The following is a 22,358-nucleotide window of genomic DNA, read 5'->3' on the forward strand; positions in this document are numbered from 1 at the left end:
AGAACATAGTTCATTAAAAATTTAAAACAAATTTTGGTAACAACTTTAGAGTGACTTATACCCTGCACTTTATTTTCATGGTATTTTTTTACATTAATAGATTTTTTTAAAGAGCACCTTTAAATTTAAAAATAGATTTAAAAAATTTTAAATACACAAGATATACTCTCCTCGCTTCACTTCATGTTTCCCTGATTTTGAACATCTTCCATTAGTGTAGTTCATTTGTTACAACTGATTAATCAATATTGATGCATTATTATTACCTGAAGTTCATAAAATCCATAGCTTACATTAGGGTTTACTCTTTTTGTCTTTGTGTTATGGAGTTCCATGGGCTTTGAGAAATGCTCTACCCATTTATTTCTCCCCCTCAATTGACCCCAGGCAATCATTGATCTTTTTACTGTCTATATAGGTTTGCCTTTACCTTATCCTTTCTTTGAGTTGTAATTTCCTATAGTAATAGAACTTATTCTTTAAAAGACCAGTAACATGTAGTGAGTCAGAGTTAGTAAATGTGACCAAGTATTCAGACTTCTCATGTTCTTTATTGGAGTTCTCCTTACTTTAGATGTCAGCAAATTCTTCTGCATTTCGATAAAGCATTCTGGTCTGTCTCTCCTTCCTCTCTCTCAGGTGCATTCTTTATACTACCTATTTTTTTATAATAATATTTTAAGTTTTGTCACATTTTAACTTTACTTTTGGGTAAAGGACACCAGAATAGCAGACAAGCCAAAATCCTATGTATTAGGCTTAAGAATATATTTGATTGGTGGTGGTGGCAGACTTATAGCTACCCTTCTAATTGTTTGCCTTAGTCCAATCCACACAACTCACAGTGGCACAGAAATTCAATAGGTACAGTCATCTTAGGATTCAAAATTCATGCACAGTATGCCATATTTAGTCAACAAAGTTTGCTGGGACTTGAGGACCTTCATTATCATTATGATTCATACCAATGGACCACACTTTAATATTAATTCCCCTTGAAGAGAGAATCTTTGCCACATGCCTGATACAGTAACAGATTTATTAAGTTTACCCATCTGTCAAGGGTAGCATGTCTTATTCTTTTTCCTTGGCTATTAAAAGTATATATTTTATTGATCAGCATTATTTCTTGACTTAAAGTTACAATTGTTAGAGTAGATTTGGATAACAGACCTATACGCACACTGAATTTACCAGCAAGACACCCAGACATTTTGAAATGGTCTTAATATGGTTCTGAAAAGCAGGCACTATTCTGGGATCTCTTGATTTTTGTAGTTACTGGAATCTCAGAACATCCACTAGATTTTTTCTTTCTTATTAAGGATTTTATGTACCATAAAATAATACTTTTATCCTTATTTAAAGGCAATACTTCTGGTTACTATTAATTACAAAAGACTAAATGATATATTGTGATCAGAGTTAAAGTTCAGATGGCTACTGTAATATGCATAGAGAGCACTGCACCTAAAAAAAAACCCAAAAACTGGTGCTGAAAAAAATCAGAATCTTAGGTTTCAAAAAAAGTTGTCCTTAATGTTGGAATAATACTGAAGTTAAATTTTGTGGATAGTAAAAAAAAAAAATTGTGGATGGTATAAAGTGTCTAAATTTATCTTTTCTCTAAGTGTCCAATTGTCCTATCAATACCTGTTGAAAAGATTATTTTTTCCCAATGAATTGCATTAGCATCTTTGTTGCAAATCAACTTACCATCATTGCTAGAGTTTATTTCTGAATTCATAGCTCTGTTCCATCGATCTATATGTCCATCATATAAATGGCAGTACTATACTGTTGTGAATACTGTATGTCTTGTTTTCTATTTCTGCATAACTGCCACAAATGCAGTGGTTCAAAATAACACAAATTCATTAGTTCATTGTTCAGTAGGTCAGAAGTCCAGGCAGGCTTGGTTAGATTCTCTGCTTGGTTTCTCCTAAGACTGAAAGATGTCAGCTGGGCTGGGCTCTAATCTGGAATATTTGAGGAAGAACCCGCTTCCAAACTCATCCAGGTTGTTGAAAGAATACATTCCTTGTGCTTGTATGATTTGACAAGGGGAGAAAGTTATGTGAATCAGGTTAAAATTTTATTATACTGTAGCTTTAGAGTACATTTTGAAATTGGAAAGAATAATCTTCAAATTTGCTCTTTTTTCTCAAATTTTTTTTCAGCTATTCTTATTCCTTTGTAATTCCATATAAATTTTATCACCTTATCAATTCCTGCAAAAACCAAATTATCAAAATCTGCTGGAAACCTGATAAAAATTGCAACCAATCTACAGATTAACTTGGAAAGAACTGCCACTTTGACGACTTTGTGTCTTGCAATCCATAAACATGGCATAATTTCCATTTATTTAGATCTCAATTTTTCTCATCAATGTTCTGTTGTTTTCAGTGTATAAGTCTTACACTGCTTTTATAAAATATATCCATTTTTAAGTTGTTCATTGGTAGTAAACAGAAATAAAATTGACTTTTGCCTATTGATCTTGTATCCTGCAACCTTGCTGAACTCATTTATTAGCGCTACCAGTTTTTTTTGATTCCTTAAGATTTTCTACATACAAGATCACATTGTTTATGAATAAAGAGTTTTATCCCAGTAACAGAAAACTTTCTCCAATATAGCTCTCTTCTTCCCTTTGCACAAATACACATACATACCATCTTTATATCTTATAAGCTCAACGATACAGTTTTATAATTATTGTATTAATCAGGTATCTTTTAAGTTATTTAAGAAAAGAGAGATACATAATTTCTTTTACCAGCGCACTACTTCTCAGTGAATTTGAATTACTGTCTTATGTCATTTCTTTTCATACGAACAAACTTCTATTGGTATTTATTGTAAGGCAGGTAAGCTAGCAACCAACTCTCTCAGTCTTTTTTTATTTAGGAACATCTTTATGTCATCTTCACTTATGAAGGATAGCTTTCCTTCACTGCTAGGTTGTTTTTTTCCCCCTTCAGCTCTTTGACTATGTATGCCATCCTATTGCCTCTTCCCTCCATTCTTTCTGATGAGAAGTCAGCTGTTAATCGTATTATTGTTATATCCATAGATCTTTCGTTCTGTGAGGAGCTTAGTATATTTGAGCAGACATTCTATTATAGATACCAAAGAGCATAACTTTTTCTTTGATTTGGTTTGTCAGAGTATGGTGAAACTTCTGAACTGCCAATAAAATCTGGGCTTCTTATAACAAACTCAAAGGTAGCTTAGTACTAGATGGAATTAAAATAAATATTACACATTAATTACACAATAAATGCATAAAATTAGATAGAATTAAAATGGCAAGGAACTCAATTACCACATGACTACATATGGTAGTTAAACAACAACAAAAATTTAACCAAAAAAATACATGAAAATAGTCACAGAACAGAAAGTAGTCCTAAGACATTGTGGCCCTATGCACAACAAAAACTCTTCTGACAAAACTATGGAGACAATGGTAGTAGAAATCACCAAGAAACATTAAACATATACCCAGCAACGATTTATCTTTAGTATATTTCAAGTTCTGTTCAATCCATGACCCAAATTAAGAAACATGGAACAAGTAATTATGAACAAGATAGAAAAGTTTCTATAAAAGGCCTTTTACCAGATCAGAATAGCAGAGATTAATATCTACTGCCCATGGCTGAAAAGTAGTAATGATTTTGTCCAATTTATAGAAAAGGAGAAATCTCAAAGAGATTCCAAATCTCCCTTTTTATATCTTCTTGACAAAAAAATGAAGAGGTAAGAAAAACAATAAGGTAGACTTACATACCAACATTTTTGAGTGACAGTGGATGAAGTTACTCAAATACCTAGGCTTTCTCTTAATATAAAGAATACTCCAGAAATGCCGTAACATTTCTAAAATGGTAGAGCCTATCAAATAAGACTAAAGTAGAAGTTATAAGCATCATAGCTTGAGGTGACATTAAGTTCAGATTCACGAAAGAGAAATAACACTCAACTGTGATAAGAAAAGGTATACTCTAAAATGTACATTGGCCAAAAGCATGGCTACTAGATCCTCCCACATCCAAGACCACAGTTATACTGTGGGTAAGAACTACTTCTTAAGATAGGGAAAAGAAGTAACAGATACACATCAATGAAATATTTTAATCTTAATAGAACAAGTGAAAAACATTTCTAGAATCCACAAGTAATCCAGGATAAATAAGTGAGAAAATTCACCTTTAAGGAATAGCAAGAAAGAGGATGAGGGAGAAACAAGGAAAAAATTCACCTCATAAATGGAGTAGTTTTAAGGAAATGGCAGAAGTCAAAGAAGAAAATCATACAGTAGTGCATTCTTCTGGAGAAGTGTGTATTTAATTAAACTATAAGCAAAATTTATAATATGCAATTTGAGCCAGATGCCACCAATGCAAAGAAGAAAACAGAAAAAGTCTCTTAGAGTCAAATAAATGCCTCATGAAAAATGAACTGCTGCCATCTCCATCACAAAATCTGGAGATTACTTAAATTAAAAAAACACCTTATTTTGAGAACAAATAAAATTTAATGTTTATCTGACATCCTCATTCAGGATCAGAGTCATTACAGTGATACCCTTTCTGACATAAAGCAAACTTATTAACCAAATTTACCCAATTCCCATGAAAGGGAATAAGAAGGTGGTTATCTTTGTTCAGGTAAAAGAAGCCTGTCACAAAGAACAGAACAGGAAGCAAGATGACAATCTCCAGTTGGCATTCAAAAAGAAACTTATTTTCCCTCTCTAAATTCAATGGCAGAGCCTATAAGTGGCTTCAATTTAATTTTCATTGCACATAAGACATAATGACTTGACCAGGCACTTCCTGAAAACATGGTTTTAAAATTTTCTCATGACTAAGTCAAAATGAAAATTCAAAAGTGTCTTTTTGATTCTGTTTTTGAGGGTGCTCTCTCCATGTACTTGGCCAACATCTTCATTCTACCATTAGTGATTTTTTTTTTAGTTTTGTTCCTCAAAGTTAAGGTTAGAGAGTCAGTGTTAATTATGATGGGTCTCCAGTGAAACCTCCAAGAATCACTAGCTTAAACATAAAACATTAATACCTGAGAAAGTTTTCTTTTCCCCCAATTTCAGAAGTAGATTAAAAAAAAAAAAAAAGAATGAGGCCTTCTAATCTAGAAGTCTATAGAGCCCCCTAGATGCCTTCAGAGCCCTCCAGTAACTATTTCTTGACTCTCAGTCTATATCTTTAAGGTCCTAAGGCTCTATACTGGCAAATGAAAAACCCTCTGCCTCTCCTCCAATACCTTTGCCAAATGGGTTGCCCTTTCATTTTTGTGCCCCCTAACACACCTATGTTACACAGAGAGAAGGACTGGAAATACAAAAGCAAAGTTCAGAAATCTGATCTTTATGGTACAATTTTCTCTAGACCACCCGAGAACAAGAGACAAAGACCACCTTCAAAACTGCCTGCCCTGCTTTCAAAGTGGCAGGGAAAATCCAGCTAAACCATCAAGACTAGCGGCCACCATCCTCTGCCTCATCTTATAGCCCAGGCTTTTCAGAAAACAGAACAAAAGAAACTATTTCAAGTTAGAATACTTGCGCCATTTTTTTAAAGTTCATTTATTTTTCTTAGTAATCTCTACGCCCAACATGGGGCTTGCTTGAACTCACCATCCCGAGATCAAGAGTCACATGCTCTACTGACTGGACAGCCAGGTGAGGCCATTTCTTATAAATCTTGTGACTTCAAAACAAGGATATGTTATAAATCTGAGCTACACAACATTCCAGCAAAATTATTATTTATTATCTTAACCTTTCCATGAGTCTAAACTTTAAGTTCAAAAACTGAAGTTTTCTTGGCCCAAACTCAACCTATGTGAGATAGTGGTCTCTAGGCTGAACAGCAATGATGTTCTTTAGAAGGGTTGCAAAAAACCATTCACAGGACCTGATATTATTCAAAAGGGGAAGATAACACTTCAGCACATTAGCCAGGCTTTAATACTTAATATGAATTTTTGGACCCTACTGCACAGTTTTTTTTCTGCAATGCTTTAGTATATAAGACTTACTGTTCTCGTACGTTTGAAGATTTAAATTTATTTGGATATGAAAAAGATACCAAATATCACTTGTTAGAGGGCAAGAAGTAAGTTTTAGAACTTGTTTCACATCACAACTGGCAGGGTTCTGAACTGTCATTTAATTATACAACATATACCATTTAATGATATATATATAAATGTTATATTCAAAGACTTTCATATATACTTATGTGATTAATAATATACATACAAACATAAAATTATGCAAAATATTCCAATTTTCTCCAATTAAATATTTCATAAGTCGCCAAGTTACTTTTATTATTCTAAAAATGTAAACTTGAGTTAGGAAAGGCTCATTAGTGTTTTCCATAAAGACAATGAGTAACAAACAGCCCACCTGATCTTCTTCATTAAGCAACAGAGCAGTGAGTTTTCTTTACCATTCCCGCTGTGCTTTAATACAACTAGGAGCTTTCCCACTGACCCACAGCCTGCTTCAAGTAATCATTCCTGACCTCTGGGCCCCAGGAACAGGAGATGAAAAAAAAAAAAAAAAGAAGAAGAAGAAATGATACTAACTCAATCACATGCTATACTTACATGCTTTAAGACAATGTTATATTCTGTGACTCAAAGTAAAGGCAAATGATTCTTCTGACATCTTGGTGATCCATTAAAGTCAAGAAAAGGTAAGAATAAAGACGCTTACCTGTTGTTCCTGCATTCTAGCAGCACCAAGTTCTGAGAGAGACATGGTGAGCTTCTCTTGCTGTTCTGATAGATATTTCTGATAGAGACTTAGAAGTTCTTGGCATTCTCTATACTGTAGCTGAAGAGGTGAGATTGCAAATTAAGGGAAAAAACTGAATAAATTGATTCAAACTGTATCTATCAGTGCTGCTTTTCAGATTCCAATAAAAAAAAAGAGAGACAAAAATGCAACCATATTTGGTGAGAGCGCAAGTAGATGAACACAGTACATCTATCCAAAAAAAAAAAAAAAAAAAAAACCAGTAATTCGCAAAGAGAGTAGCAATGGTCATCTCATTTGAAGAGAAATTTCTCTCTCAAATCTTTACATGTGAATGGATAAAAACAAACATACAAAAGAATGAAGTTAGACTCCTATCTCACACAATATACAAAAACTAACTGAAAATGGATCAGTGACCTAAATATAAGAGCTAAAACTGTAAAACTCATAAAAATAAATTTTCATAACCTTGGATTTGCAATGGTCACCTGAAAGTACAGAAACCCAAGAATAAATACATAAACTGGACTTCGAAATTTAAAAAATAAAGCAAAAAAAAAGCCACTTTTGCTTCAAAGGACACTATTAAGAAATTGGAAAAACAACCTCTGGAATGAGAGAAAATATTTGCAAATCATACAGATGATAAGGGACCAGTATTCAGAATATATAAGGACATTGTAGGATTCAACAATAAGGAACCATTTTACCTAATTAAAAATGGGCAATGAACTTGAAGAGACATTTCCCAAAAGAAAATATACAAATGTCCAGGGGCGCCTGGGTGGCACAGCAGTTAAGCATCTGCCTTCGGCTCAGGGCGTGATCCCGGCATTATGGGATCGAGCCCCACATCAGGCTCCTCCGCTATGAGCCTGTTTCTTCCTCTCCCACTCCCCCTGCTTGTGTTCCCTCTCTCGCTGGCTGTCTCTATCTCTGTCAAAAAAATAAATAAAATCTTTAAAAAAAAAAAAAAAGGAAATACACAAATGTCCAAGCAGCACAAGAAAATATGCCCAATATCATTAAACATTAGGAAACTGCAAATCAAAACCACAATATGAGATACTACTTTGCCTCTCCAAGGAAGGTTATCATCAAAAAGACTAACAATAAAAAGCTTTGACAAGGATGTGGAAAAATTACAACCCTCCTATATAGCTAATGGGAATGTAACATGCCACTGCTGCTTTGGAAAACAATTTAGCAGTGCCCTCAAACGTTAGGCATTGAGTTACATATAACTCGGCAACTGCACATTTTGGTATAAGCACAGGAGAATAAAAAATACACGTCCACACAAAAACTTGTACGTGAATATTCAGAGTAGCATTCTTCATAATAGTGAAACATTGAAAACAACCCAAATGTCACCAAGTGATAAATGGATAAACTAAATGTGGTATATCTATACAACAAAATACTCTTCAGCCATAAAAGGAAACAACGTATTGCCACCTGCTACAATATGGATGAACTTTGAATACATTATACTAATGAAGACAGATTCAAAAGGCCACATATTGTATGATTTTATTTATATAAAGATGTTTTTTTTTTTTTTGTCATTGTTATTGTTTTAAATACCTATTCCAATGAACTAGGGGAAAGAATACTCAGTTCTAAGTATACAAGACCACAAATAAGTTTTATTCATCCATGTTCACTTTCTGTCCTCTTCTCCAATATTCTGAAGTAAATATTACATGAGAAAAGCTGAAGGAAAAAAAATGTCCAGAATAGGCAAATCCATATAGACAGAAGGTACATTAGTGTTTGCTAGCAGCCAGAGTTGGGGAGGGAGAAGAGGGAACAACTGCTAATGGGTACTGGTTCTGGGGGTCGGTAATGAACATGTTCTGGAATTAGATGGTTGTGTTTGCACAGCTTTTAACCACTGAATTGCATACTTCAGACCAGACTGGGTGCATTCAGAGTGGTATGGCCATAGACTGAATTGGACACTTCAAAAGGGTCAATTTTATTGTGTGTGTTCTATCTCAATAAAACTGCTACAAAAAATGCAGAGGAGAAGTGATAATACTGTTGTGGTAAAAATAATTACTGCCTAATTTACAAAGAAAGTTCTAACCATATTAAACATAAAGAGATCATAATTAGATTTTTGTCTTGTTTTGTTTTTTTATAATGTCAATTAAGTCTATGTTTCATGAATAAAACCATCCTCAGGAAATTTTCTGCCCATATACCTCTCTACATTTTTCATAATCTAATATGAAGAACATAGCAACCTAACTAGGGGTACCCTCTCCTACAGCTCCTCAAACTTGCAAAGTGCTCAAGATGAAGATGCTGATTGGAAAGGTCACCTAACTGAGTAGATCAGGTGTGTGGGAGACAGTTCCATCCAAGAGAGAGTTCTGTTTCTTCTCATTGTGGTAATTTCCTCCCAAGGCCCATTTTTCTTTCAGATCATTTCCAAATCTCCCCCCTTGCACTTCATTATGTACGCTATTGGTATAAAAATTACTGTCCAATGAGATTATTCTGTACAAATACTTTTACAACAGGTCATTATGATTAAGGGTGGGAACAGTATTTCGTAAATGTCAAAAATGGTGACTGGTTTCAGTATTCCTTAACATTTTCATAACCTAATCATCGCCTCTGGGCAGGTTTCTGTTCTAATAACTTTTGCCAATCATGACTGCATAAATAACCAATTGCTTCATTATTCTCATTATTAACCTTTAACAAAAAATGAAGCCAGAGATGACTTGTAGAAGAGGAGCGGTTCTAATAAAAGGATAGATTACTAAGTTTAAAGAATACATTAATTAGAAGAGCTTGTTGAATACTCAGTATCTTAAAAACAATAACAACAGAATGAACAGTGTTCTAAATAAGCTAATATGATTTCAAAGTCAATTTATGTCAGACCAGGCTGGTTCTACATTGCCATGCTTTTTGTCAGTTAGCTTCAAAAGACAAGAATGATGTGTGATGGTCCCAAGAGTTCCTGCCAGCTATGATGTATATAAAAAGAATTTTTTAGTCTGGGTGTTACCATAGGCAGTAATGTTTATAGTAGATGAACATATTAGCTTGGATGCAGAATAAGAATTTTACTCTGGAAAAAGCCAGCACAATTACACAGCCTAAGAGTTAAATGTCAGCATTTGAAGACAAATTATAGGCAAATTCATTTAAACACATGTATGCAGCAGAATATAAAAACAGGCAGTCCTATCCTTAATCATTTTTTATATCAGTCTTGATTCACCAGATTTTGAAATGTCCCCCTTTTACTGGAAAATCCAAAATATACGTCCAGACAATAATCTTCCTTCCTCCCTTAGACAATGAGACTTCACCCCTCATCTGGAGAGAGAGATTTACGTAAGGAAAATGTGGGTAAAATGCTTTCTTCACTGATGTGGGGGTGGGAACACAGTGAGAAAACAGACATATTTAACTCAATCCTGGCCAAATGACAGAAAAGAATGCAACAGATGCAGAAAATCCAATCTAAGGGAAGGTGTACACCAAACCATGCTAATCTAACATACAGGGAACACCTGGGTGGCTCAGTTGATTAGGGGTCTGCCTTTGGCTCAGGTCATGATCCCAGGGTCCTGGGATTGAGTCCCGCATCAGGCTCCTTGCTCAGTGCGGAGCCTGCATCTCCCTCTGCCTCTCCCACAGCTTGTGCTCTGACAAATAATAAATAAAATCTTAAAAAAAAAAAAAGAATATAACATACAGGTAATCTGGCCAACCACCATTCAAGAACTGAAAGAAACAGCAGTCATCACAACCTCATCAAAGAAAGAAATCTTCATAAGATAAATAAGTATAAATTAATATTAAGCAAGATCATATCAAAACCTAAACATCAAATTAATTAGCTGAAATAGCTTCTGGAAATGGTCATTTTGTAAAGCTTAAATCCTTAACTCCAAAATGCATTATATAGGTAAGTACAAGTAAAGGTCAAAGTAGAATGAATAGGGAGATACGGAGAAAGAAAAAGAGAAAAATCAGAGGTGGAGGGAGAAGGACCAGAGACAGGATATATTACCAGTAGGCTGCCAAAGTAGGAAATGATTGCCTTAAGCTGGAAAATTTCCTCTGGCATAGCAAAGACCACTCTTTTACCCCATCCCACCCTTGTCCTGGATATTTGGGATACTGGGATCTGGTACTTAGTAATCCTGATTTAATACAGAACTCAATGAAGAAAGGTCTATGTGACAAGAAAAAAGGGAGAATCATTAAACTAAAAAACAATAACACATAAAAAGCACAAAAATTCTCCTTTTCTGGAACCATGACTCTTTGGAAAAATGGCTAATTCCCATTCTGTGGTATGGAAAATACAAAGTAAGCTTGAAACATATTGCTATGTTATATTGCAAAAAAAGTGTGCAAAGAGAAATAGATGGGGGCTGGTCAAATGGAATAGAAGCAACCCTGATGGAAACTCTCATTAGTCAAATTTGGGACAATATGAACATTGGAAGGAGTGACTCTAACAGCAAATTTAATAAATACATATTTACCAGTTCATGGTGATACTTCAAAAAGACAGAAAAGCACGAAAGGGAAAAAAGGTAAAGCCCTTCTTTCCAGAAGAATCCTAGCTAATTACTTGAAAGGAATGGTCAAATTTTAAAAATCACTATTTCATAACCCCTAATGTAATAACTCATTCAGACAAGGATCATTAATGGGGACTGAAACTAGTAGGTGAAAGATTAATAAATAAGATATAAGGTGTCAAGATTACTTAGAGCGAAGAAGAAAATGTGCCTTTAAGTGGTGAAATCTGGTAGTCATTACCCAAAGTGAATTAATTTAAGATCACCAATAGCGAAAAAAGCAAAAATTATATGCCTCCTAATGTACAGAGTAGGCAATACTGCCTATGAAATTGTTGCCAAATGTTTTATTTGAATTATATCAAATCTGTAAATCTAATCCCCGTTTCAAAGAAATGAGAACAAAGGAACAAATTAAATTACAGCACAAAGGACCAATCAGACAAATCCAGAATGTGGGAGATTTTGTAAAGAACTCTTCAAGCTCTTCAAAAGTCCATGTCTTGGGGGTTGGAGGTTAGAGACTGAAGACACAATCAAATGCAACCCATGGACATGACTGGACCCTAGCTCAGGGGAAAAATAGCTATAAAAGACATTCTTGGAACAATTAGGGAAATTGGAATATTGATTCAACAGTTGGTATTATAGAATTACTGCTAATTTTGTTAAGTATCATAATGTGGATTATGAAGAGAAATATTCTTATTCTTAGGAGATGAATGTGAAGTATTCTAGGTGACATATGACACTTGACTCAGAAAAAAATAAGCAAATAAATTTTTATATATGTAAGCAAATAAATTTATTCATATTTATGTAAGTTTATGTAGATATATATTTATGTAGATTTGTAATAAAAATAAAAGCAAATATATGAGAGGACATGAAACAAATATAGCAAAATGTCAACAACTGTGAAATTGAGGTAGCATACATATGGTGGTTCACTGCACTACTCAGTCAACTTTTCTATATATTTGAAAATTGCCAAAATAAATAGTTGCAGAAAAACTTGTTTTGTTGTATTTTTTTGTTTTCTTCATTTTACTATTATTCAGTCTCCTCTTGTCTTTCTACTTCTACCATAAGTTCCATGGGGATAAGCAAAATCGTAAGCATCAGGTCAGACTGCTGAGAGCTCTCTACAACTCCATGTATCCATGGTCATTAAGTCAGGTGACAAACGGTTAGTATGATCTGACAATAGACCTATCCTTTAAGCCAAAGATAGGCATATCCAGGGTAGCAAAAGATCATTTTAAAAAAGCTTGTCAAGATTTCTTCCAGTCATTTAACAAAAGCAGTAATGTAGAGTGACTAGAGCACAGGCTTATGTGTCACCCAACATTCCTGGCTCAAATCTTAATTCTGGCATTCAGTAATAATGTAACTTTGGATAAGTAACTTCTCTGACATCCTCATCTGGAGATGATAATACCTACCTCACCTCACAGGGCAACTATGAATATAAATGAGCTAATAAATGAAAAGCACTTAGCATAGCGCAGAGCACAGAGCATACGTTCAATAGATTTTTTGAAAAGAGATCAAGGGCACAAGAGATAAAAAGTGTTAGCAAGGATGTAGAGAAAAGGGAATTCTGGCGTGCTGTTGGTGGGAATGTAAATTGGTACAGCCACTATGAAAAACAGTATGGAAGTTCCCCCCAAAATTAAAAATAGATGTACTATATATGATTTAGCAATCTTATTTCTGGGTATACATCTGAAGGAAATGAAGTCCTATCTTAAAGCGATATCTACGTCCTTAGGTTCATTGCAGCGTTATTTACAATAGTCAAGACATGGAAGCAACCTAAATGTCTGTCAACAGATGGAGTTAAAAATGTGAAACACAGAAACACACACAGGAATATTATTCAGCTTTAAAAAAGAAATTAGTCTTCCTACTTGCAATAATATGGATGAACCCTGAGGACATTATGCTAAGTGAAATAAGTCAGACTGAGAAAGACAAATACTCTATGATCTTATCTATACGTAGAATCTAAAAAGCTGAACTTATAAAAACAGAAGGTAGATCGGTAGTTGCTAATGGCTGGGGGTTGGAGGATATGAGTGATGGTGGTATACTAACTTCCAGTTTTAAGATGCATAAGTTCTGGGGAATCTAATATGCAGCATGTTAACTACAGTTAATAATAGGTACCATATATCCTTGAAAGTTGCTGAAAGAACAGATCTTAAGTGTTCTCAGCACACACACACACACACACACACACACACACACACAAATAAGGGAGGTAATGGATGTGTAAACTAACCTTATTATGGTAATCATTCTGTAACATAAACATATATGAAATCATCACGCTGTACACCTTAAACTTACACAATGTTATATGTCAAATATATCTCAATAAAGGGGGAAAATGATATCAAGGGGCGGGGAAAATGATATCAAGGGGCTGAGAAAGAGATTTAAACAAATAAGGATAACATGTTCTAGGAGAAGCATTTAAACACAGGATACAATTGAGATTTTTTTTTTTTTTTAAAGTGGGGGTATGTGGCCATTTTGACAATACTGCAGGGGGGCAGTAAGGAAAGACCAAAGCAGAGCAGATGTGAGCCCAGCAATGAATTTTGGAAAAAGAGTATATTGATGCACTGGATAGGCAGGATGGGGGCGGACCCTCAGCTAAAAAATCATCAGGAGCAAAGGCATGGAGAAATGAAACTGATATGCACACTAAGGGAACTGTGAGTAGCACAGCATGGATGGTTAACTGGTCATAAGTAGGAAGAATGTGTCAAAGAGGCTGCAGAGGCAAACAGGGGCCAGATCTGGAATGTTATACTAAGTTATTGAATTTTATTTCTATATAATGCATTGATGTCTTACAACCAGTTTGCATTTTATAAAGATATCTTTGGTAGGCATGTGAAGGGTGGACTGGAAAACTTAAGACCAGAATTAAAGCAAACAGTTAGAAACTTGCTACGACAGTCTAAGCAAGAGACACAAGAGACCTGAAATTGAACGGTGGTAGAAATTAGGGGGGTTGGGGTTTTAAAGGGAAATTTAAGACATTGTCAGTTAATGAACTGGCTGACAAGATGTATTACTAGATGCACAGTTCCCTTTAACAAGACGGAGAATACACAATAAAGCAAAGGTTTGGGCGAAGGGGGAGCAAGCTTTAGACACAACGAGTTGGAGATGCTTGGGGAGCATTCACTTGAGATGGTTGATGCAGGACCCTTGGATCCTGGGGCCTGGAATTCAGAAAAGAGGTCTCAGTAGAAATAGAGAATTTGAGAGTTAATCACTTTTATGTGGTGGCTGAACACATGAGTGTGTAACATTGTCCAAGGAATGTGTGGTTTCATTCATTCATCTGTTAATTCATTTTTTCATTCAACAATAAGCTCCAGAGAGCAGGAATATTCATGTTTTGTTTATTGCCAAATTCCTTAGCCTACATAATATGTAATCAATAAATATTTATTGAATAAACACATTTACTGAGTATATTAACATTTGAGACTGTGCCAGATGCTAGACATATAGTGATAAACAACAGCAACACTATCTCCTTCAGGGAGCTTATCATCCAGGAGAAAGGCAGGTAATCAAACACATATTTACAATAACGAATGATGGAAATAATGGCAAGAACATTATGTCGTGCTATGCTAGCACTCCCCAAGGAAACAAGTGACTGAAGAACAAGGGAAAGCCACCTGCAGAAAGAAATCTTCTCAATGAAAGGAGACAAGGGGGCCAATATAACAATGACATATAAAGCGCAGGCCAATGAAAGGAGACAAGGGGGCCAATATAACAATGACATATAAAGGAATCAATAAAAAAGATGTCGTCAACTGTGTCCAGAGCAGCAGAGTCCATACCCGTTAAAGACGGAGAGCTGAGGAGGCTACTGGTGACCCTTGCCAGAACACAAGTCTGACATTACTTAGTCACCATCTCCCCCATTGTTTTGGTAGACGCAGTTATGTTATTTCTCACATCAAAAAGAGAAGCTTCTGGCTTCTGGACAAAAAGAGATGTTTTACTCAGGGTCACCTTGAGACAAAAACAGGTGACCATGAGGGTCCAACTGCAATGCAATCCATTTAGTCGCAAGATTCCCAGGGAATATAAAGACCTCGAAGATTTTCACTTATGGCAGGTATTCCCTTTACTCTGAACACCTATACACGACGTAATATATAAAGAGAGCATATACTGTGTATTCTACTTAGAATGTTTTACCTATTCTTATACCTACAAAATTCCTGATTATCCTTTCAAATTTACCCTTATGCCCTCTCGTCCTTCATCTCTGAACTCCCAGGCAGAGTTAAACACCTTTATTATAGTAAATAACATACAGCTAAAATTATTTGATATTACTACCACCTGAAGTGGCCTGTGTGCTCCTGGAAATCCTAGTATATTAATTTTGGTACCTCTCTAGTATACAGCAGGCACTTCAAAAACGTTAGTGAAATGAACAAAGTAAAGGGGTGTCTATTGAATTTCATGCTTGTTTTGGGTTGGGAATTCAAACAAACCATAGACAGGCCATATATTCTTTAAACTCACCAAGAGGATGGCTAAAAAAATACTGATTCATTAAAAACATAAAGCTGTCTTTATCTCATGAGATTTCCCATCTTGAAGCAAATATGGCTTCTGACCAAGTCATATTTCTCACCTCACAATCATTTCCTCTTCCCCCCTTTCAAAAAAAATATACACTGTCTGAGATGAACAGAAGTCCAAATTACATAACTAGTTTGGTACTCCATGACAATATATGCAATTAAAAATGGATTATTGGTAAAAGAAAAACTGATACTAAGATGAATTGATTAGCAGAGCTAGATAAGAACTTCACATAAATGTTTGTACCCTTTTATTAAGTTGTGCTCTGTGCTGGAGTACAATCCAGGGATGAAAGTCTGAAATTTTCCTTTTAATTAAATGGCAAATTCAGTGCAAGGCCGCAGTATTCTTCAATTTCCTGATGATTGTAATCTGTTGGGGAGAGGAACAAATCTCCAAAACAAACAGGGAAAAACTCAGTATTCTGGACATTTACAAAAGAAGAGAAATGCCTCACCCAGTTTCTTCTGGAAACAGCAACAAAAACAGGAGCCACAGAAAGATATCTAATTAGAGTAATTAACTAGCTTTTTTAGTTTTCTAAGCATCATAGTTTCTACCTTACTTTCTGCAGAGTTGCAAAACAGGATGGGGCTGAAACAGACTCAGAACTTAGCTACGTCAGAGTTTGTCTTTGCTCAGATCAGCAGACCCTGAGGTTTCAGGAAACCAACCACACAACGAGACTGGAGGTTTAAGGGGAAGGACACTTAGACACAATTAAAAGTTCATATTCAGATATCCTAAAAGGCAGGCAATTAATGTGCCAGACTGACCAGAATTTTGATTTCTTTCGAGTTTCCTTTTCACATGATACTCTCACACAAGCATTCATGGTAGACATTAAAGACAAGGCTGCAAAAACAGCTCTATTGAAAGCCATGCATTTTTCTTGCTTCTAACTTGCTTAAAAATTTATCTTTTGTTTAAAGGTTCCATGTTTCAGCTACACCCAAAGGAGAAGTATTTTCTCCATTTGGAAGGCTGCTTTAAATCGTTCAGACTTTTTTGAGTTACAGGAACTAGTTCAGAATTGCAGAAAAAGAAGGCTGTCATCTCACCCCTCCCCCAACCATTATAAGGTGAACTGTGGTAACAATGATTAACACTTGAAAATTTCCAGTTTCGGGGCACATTGGTGGCTCAGTCTGTTATACATCTGCTTCGATTCAGGTCATGATCCCAGGACCCTGGGATGGAGCCCTGCATCGGGCTCCCTGCTCAGTGGGGAGTCTGCTTCTCCCTCTGCCTCTCCCCCTGGCTTGTGCTCTCCATCTTTCATACATACATACATACATACATACATAAAAAAAATATTTTTAAAAAAAGAAGAGGGGCGCCTGGGTGGCACAGCGGTTGGGCGCCTGCCTTCGGCTCAGGGCGTGATCCCGGCGTTACGGGATCGAGCCCCACATCGGGCTCCTCTGCTATGGGCCTGCTTCTTCCTCTCCCACTCCCCCTGCTTGTGTTCCCTCTCTCGCTGGCTGTCTCTATCTCTGTCAAATAAATAAATAAAATCTTTAAAAAAAAAAAAATAATAAAAGAAGAAAATTTCCAGTTTCAGAAAGGGTATATTCCTGACAATACACACCACTGAAAACTGTCTGCACACCAAGTTTTCTAGACTCTGAATGGCCAGTAAGTTGTGTGTATAATGCTTTGTGAGCAGAGCTAAACATACCAAGCTGGTGGGAGCTACTAGCTAGCCATGAGGAACACGCTAAAAGCTCCTTAGAACTCATTTCATTCTGCTTCCTATCTTCAAGCTGGAGAGTTTCATTCTTGTCATTAAATTAAAACCCTCCATGAACTATCAATATCAATATACATAATACTTCCCTTTCTTCATATTCCTTTCTCTACTTGAACTATTTATGCTACTATGTAAGACCATTCATTTCCAAGTGGAAATGTAAACTGAGTTTAAGAGATCCCTTGTTCTTCTTTTTTAAACTAAGTAATCCACCGGTATTGTATTTTCCTCATACAGTTCATCTTCCAGCTCTTACAATTTTTGTGTTTGTCATCTCTCACTTCTTCAGATTCCTCAGTAGAGTTCTGAGAGTCAGATATAAAATAAATGCTTATTACCAGGAATAGATACCTGCGTTAGAGCATCTGTGGATGGCTTTACTTGGGGGCAGGGCACTTCTAAGTGTTTTAAAGACATTGTACTTAATTCTCATCAAAAGGAAAAACCATTAAGTACTATTATTAGTCTCATTTTACAAATAAATTTATTGTACAGAACGGTTAACAATTTACCTAAGGTTACTCTGTCAGTGAGCTAGGATTTGGAGTAAAGTCCTAGACTAGCTCAGTGTTTCCTAGACAGTAATGCACCCAGAAATCACCTGTGAATCTTGTTAGAAAGCAGATACTGATTCAGTAGATCTGAGGTAGGGCCCAAGATTCTACATTTTTAACAAGCTTCCTTCTGAGTGATCCTGATGGCTGTTCTGGGAAGTTGAGTATGCATGTCTTTCTAATTACCCTCCCTCTTCCTCGGTATCAGTGGGAAAAAGCCTGTTCTCCTTTATACCAAAGTATATAACACACTATCCGACTCCTCTTCTTCCCTTTCACCCATCTTTAGAGTATGATGGGCTTTTTTCTCTCCTTTGGTCAACTTCTTTTGTTTTGGAAAGAAGCATATAAAAAATAAAATAGGAGATATGAAATAACCCATTTTCTTCTTTAGAAGGAAACAATATTCTGGATTTTCAGAGCACTATAACATTTCTATTGTGACTGGCTGCTGAAGTAATAACAATTAGCAAACATTACCTATAGGGTTTGAGAATTTATACTGGGGGAAGAGTCCATGGGAAATGTAAGCGACCACATTTTTCTCTTCTACTTTCAAATATCCAGCCTCTACCTTGCCCAAGCACACTGTTAAGCCTATGTCTGCAGTATGATTTCTGAATTCAGTCTAACTTTGCCAGACCATTAGCTATGACCTTGGGGGACAGCACTCTCGCCAGAGTTGCACGTACTTTTTCATGAAGTATGAAAATATGACCCAGTATAATAATTCTAAGTAAAAATCAAACGATGTCCATAAAACAGTATTGATAACTAGAGTGAAAAAGGAGATTCCTTATAGAATGGAATCACACCCAACATTTTAAGGTTAAACTGGAAAAAGTGTAGGAGTATCTCATTTCTTGCCTCTTTGAAAGTGACGGAGTCTACTGCTCACAAATGTAAATTATTGCTCAGAGAAAAATTAAGTAACTTCTATGTGCAGGTTTACTATCTAAATTCAGCAAATGCTGCAAAGACTGAAGGTAATAAAGCATTTTATGAACTACTTCACTTCACTGGTTCCTAATATAATTGAGCTTATGTGGACTGTTTAGCAGAATGATATTTTAAAAACTGGTAAAGAACCAGATTATTTGCTTGACCCTCCACTCAAGAAATGTTACAGAAAAATAGCTCAAAACATTCAAGGAGAAAAGTTTTACAGTGTCATTAAAATCATGAGTTAGGTTTTGACTTAACTATTTTAACACTATTGACTACTAAATAAATTAATCTAAGAGGCCACATTTAAAAGAACAATCCCTGAGACCTAGGTTTTTTTTTTTTAATTTAATCTATATATGCTTAACAAAAGAGAATTGGATCTATCATAAAATTCAAAAGTAATGAACAGAATAGTTAAAGCCAATGATTTCTACTATATTTTTTGACTGTTTTAAACAGTTCCACCAGGAAGCAGAAACTTTCTATAGTCTCTGCCTACTAAAACAATGCACCCATGTCTGCATTGGGAGGAGGGAAAATAGCCTCTTTTGCACTAAGGTAAGTCATCTAACTATAATAGGATGTGTTTAGAAAGTTGAGTCAATGTCAATAGCCAAAAAAAACACATTTTTTTTTTGAAGTAGACTCCATGTCCAGCATGGAGCCCAATGCAGGACTCAAATTCACGACCCTGAGATCAAGACCTGAGCTGAAATCAAGAGTTGGATGAATGCTTAACAGACTAAGTCACCCAGGTGCCCTGGCTAAAAAAAAAAAATTTTAAGAAAAAAGATATTAGTACAGTGGGATTCCTGGTTCCATGTAAGATGGAATAAACATAATTTTCCCTATTTCTCTCACTGAGTACAATTAAAACCCTGGACACCATATATAAAACAAACATAAGAATACTGAAAGATGGAGAGAAGATGGTAGAGGCTAGGGGCCTCAGAACCTGGAGAACAACACAGTGGTGTTTCGCCTACTTTTTTTTTTTTTGCTTCAAATATCTTAGGCTGGGTGTTGGAGAAGTCAACAACCCAGAAATGCCAATGGACAGAGACATACTCAAAATATCTAAGAAAAGCCTGTTCCACTAGCCAAAAAAGGGGGGGAAAGGATGCCTAACAAAATGGAAAACTTTTAGGCAAGAACTGCCTTACTCTAGCCAAGTTGCACAGAAAACCACTGCAATCTCACCCGTACCTCCAGGCTAAGCAAGAAGCCTGGATCTCTAGGTGTTCCTCTATCCCATATCCCCTTCTCTGCTGGGGTGCTATCAGAGAAGACTGAGTGGGGAGCCAGGATTTTAATTCCTATCTGACAGTAATGGCTCCCTCCTCCACCTTGTTCAGCCTCATGATTATTAGTAGAAGCCTCACAGGGAGCCTGGATTTCAACTCCCATCTAGCTTTAATGAAGTGTCCCTCCCTGGTGGGGTGGTGTAAGCGGAAGCTGAGTGGAAAGCCAAGACTTTCACATTAGCAGCAGTAACAGTGGAGGCCATTTGGGAAGCTCCCGCCCTTCTCAGCCAGGGTGGTATCAGCAGAGGTCTACGGAAGAGCTGAGCCTTCATCCCCACCTAAAATTAAAGAGGGGAAGCCTCTTCTTTTCCCCCTGGTGTGATGTCAGAAAAGATGTGCTAAAAGGGATGACTTAAGTAAGACTATATCAGAACACCCAAAATGCCTAGAATGCAATTAAAAATCACTTGCCATACCAAGAGCCAGGATAATCTCAACTTGAATGAGAAAAGACAATCAACAGATGCCAATACTGAAATGACACAGATGTTGGAATTATCTGACAAGGATTTTAAAGCAGCCATCATGAAATGCTTCAATAAACAATTACAGACATGCTTGAATCAAATGAAAACAATCTCAGCAAAGAAATATAAAATATAAAGAATGATCAAATGGGAATTTTAGAGCTGAAAAACACAATAACCAGTATAAAAACTTATTGGATAGGCTCAACAACAGAATGGAGAGGACACAGCAAAGAACTGGTGAAGTTGAAGAGAGAACAATACACATTATCCAATCAGAACAAAAGAGAGAAAATAGGCTGAAAAAGAAAATGAACAGAACCTCAGGGATGTGTGGGACTATAATAAAAGATACAGCATTTGCATCGTTGGAGTCCTAGAAGGAGAGCAGAAAGAGGGTAGAGCTGGAAAAATATATTAAGAACTAATACCTGAAAAATTTCCAAATTTGGCAAGAGTCAAGAAGTAGAGCAAGCCCCAACAGTATAAACCCAAAGAAATCCGTGTCAAGACACATCGTAACCAAACTTCTGAAAACCAAAGATGAAAAATCTTGAAAGCAAGAGAGAAGCAGCACTTATTTAAAGGGGGTAAAATCAAATGACGGTGTATTTTCATCACAAAACATAGGGGCCAAAAGGAAGTGGAACATTTCTCAAGTGCTAAAAGAACGATCAACCCAGAATTCTATATCTAGCAAAAATATCCTTCAAAAGTGCAGAAGAAATCAAGAAATTCTCAAAGGAAGGACATCTAATGGAATTTAGATCTATTCTAAAAGAATAACAAAACGTTCTCTACAAAGGAAGGAAATGAAGGAAGAAATTTTGGAACCTCAGGAAGGAAGAAAGAACGGAAGAGTACAACTGTGGCCAAATAGGCTTTCCTTCACCTCTTAAATTTTCTAAATTATGCTTGACAGTTGAAACATAAATTATAACATTGTCTGATGGGGATAAAGAAGAAACTTATAATGGAAAAACTCGGGAGTAATAGCTTAAGCAACTGCATTTGGAATAAAAAATTTTACTCATTTTTAAATACAACCTGAAAGTATTTCTCTAAAACAAGTATTTCATAAATATTTCACTGAAAAGGCAGATGGCCAACATGATCTTATTAAATGTCCCCAACTTCTTCACAACTCCCATCTCAATACATCATTCTCTCAGGTCACAGCATTTGACGAATGTTGAATGAATGAGGGAAGGAGTGAATGAATGGATGCTTTCTAAGACAAACTTTTCCATCGTGTTTCTGACTTGACTCTCTTTCATGTCATCTGGATACTGTCCTATAAATTATTTTATCTTTCCCATGATCTCAACAGCTT

The 22,358-nt window shown here is 35.9% G+C and overlaps 1 protein-coding gene across 3 annotated transcripts in view; it reads right to left on the reverse strand.

Moving 5' to 3' along the window:
* KIAA1328 (KIAA1328 ortholog) overlaps positions 1 to 22,358 on the reverse strand; it is a 335,333-nt gene that overhangs the window by 206,945 nt on the left and 106,030 nt on the right. For all 3 annotated transcript variants that reach the window (XM_045777841.2, XM_045777840.2, XM_045777846.2), the window contains exon 6: positions 6,755 to 6,882. In XM_045777841.2, coding sequence (XP_045633797.2) covers positions 6,755 to 6,882 — 128 coding nt within the window. The remainder of the gene's footprint in view (positions 1 to 6,754; positions 6,883 to 22,358) is intronic.

Source organism: Ursus americanus, chromosome 19 (assembly GCF_024610735.1).
Source record: "Ursus americanus isolate L20-20 chromosome 19, mUrsAme1.1.p, whole genome shotgun sequence".
Taxonomy (NCBI): Eukaryota; Metazoa; Chordata; class Mammalia; order Carnivora; family Ursidae; genus Ursus; species Ursus americanus.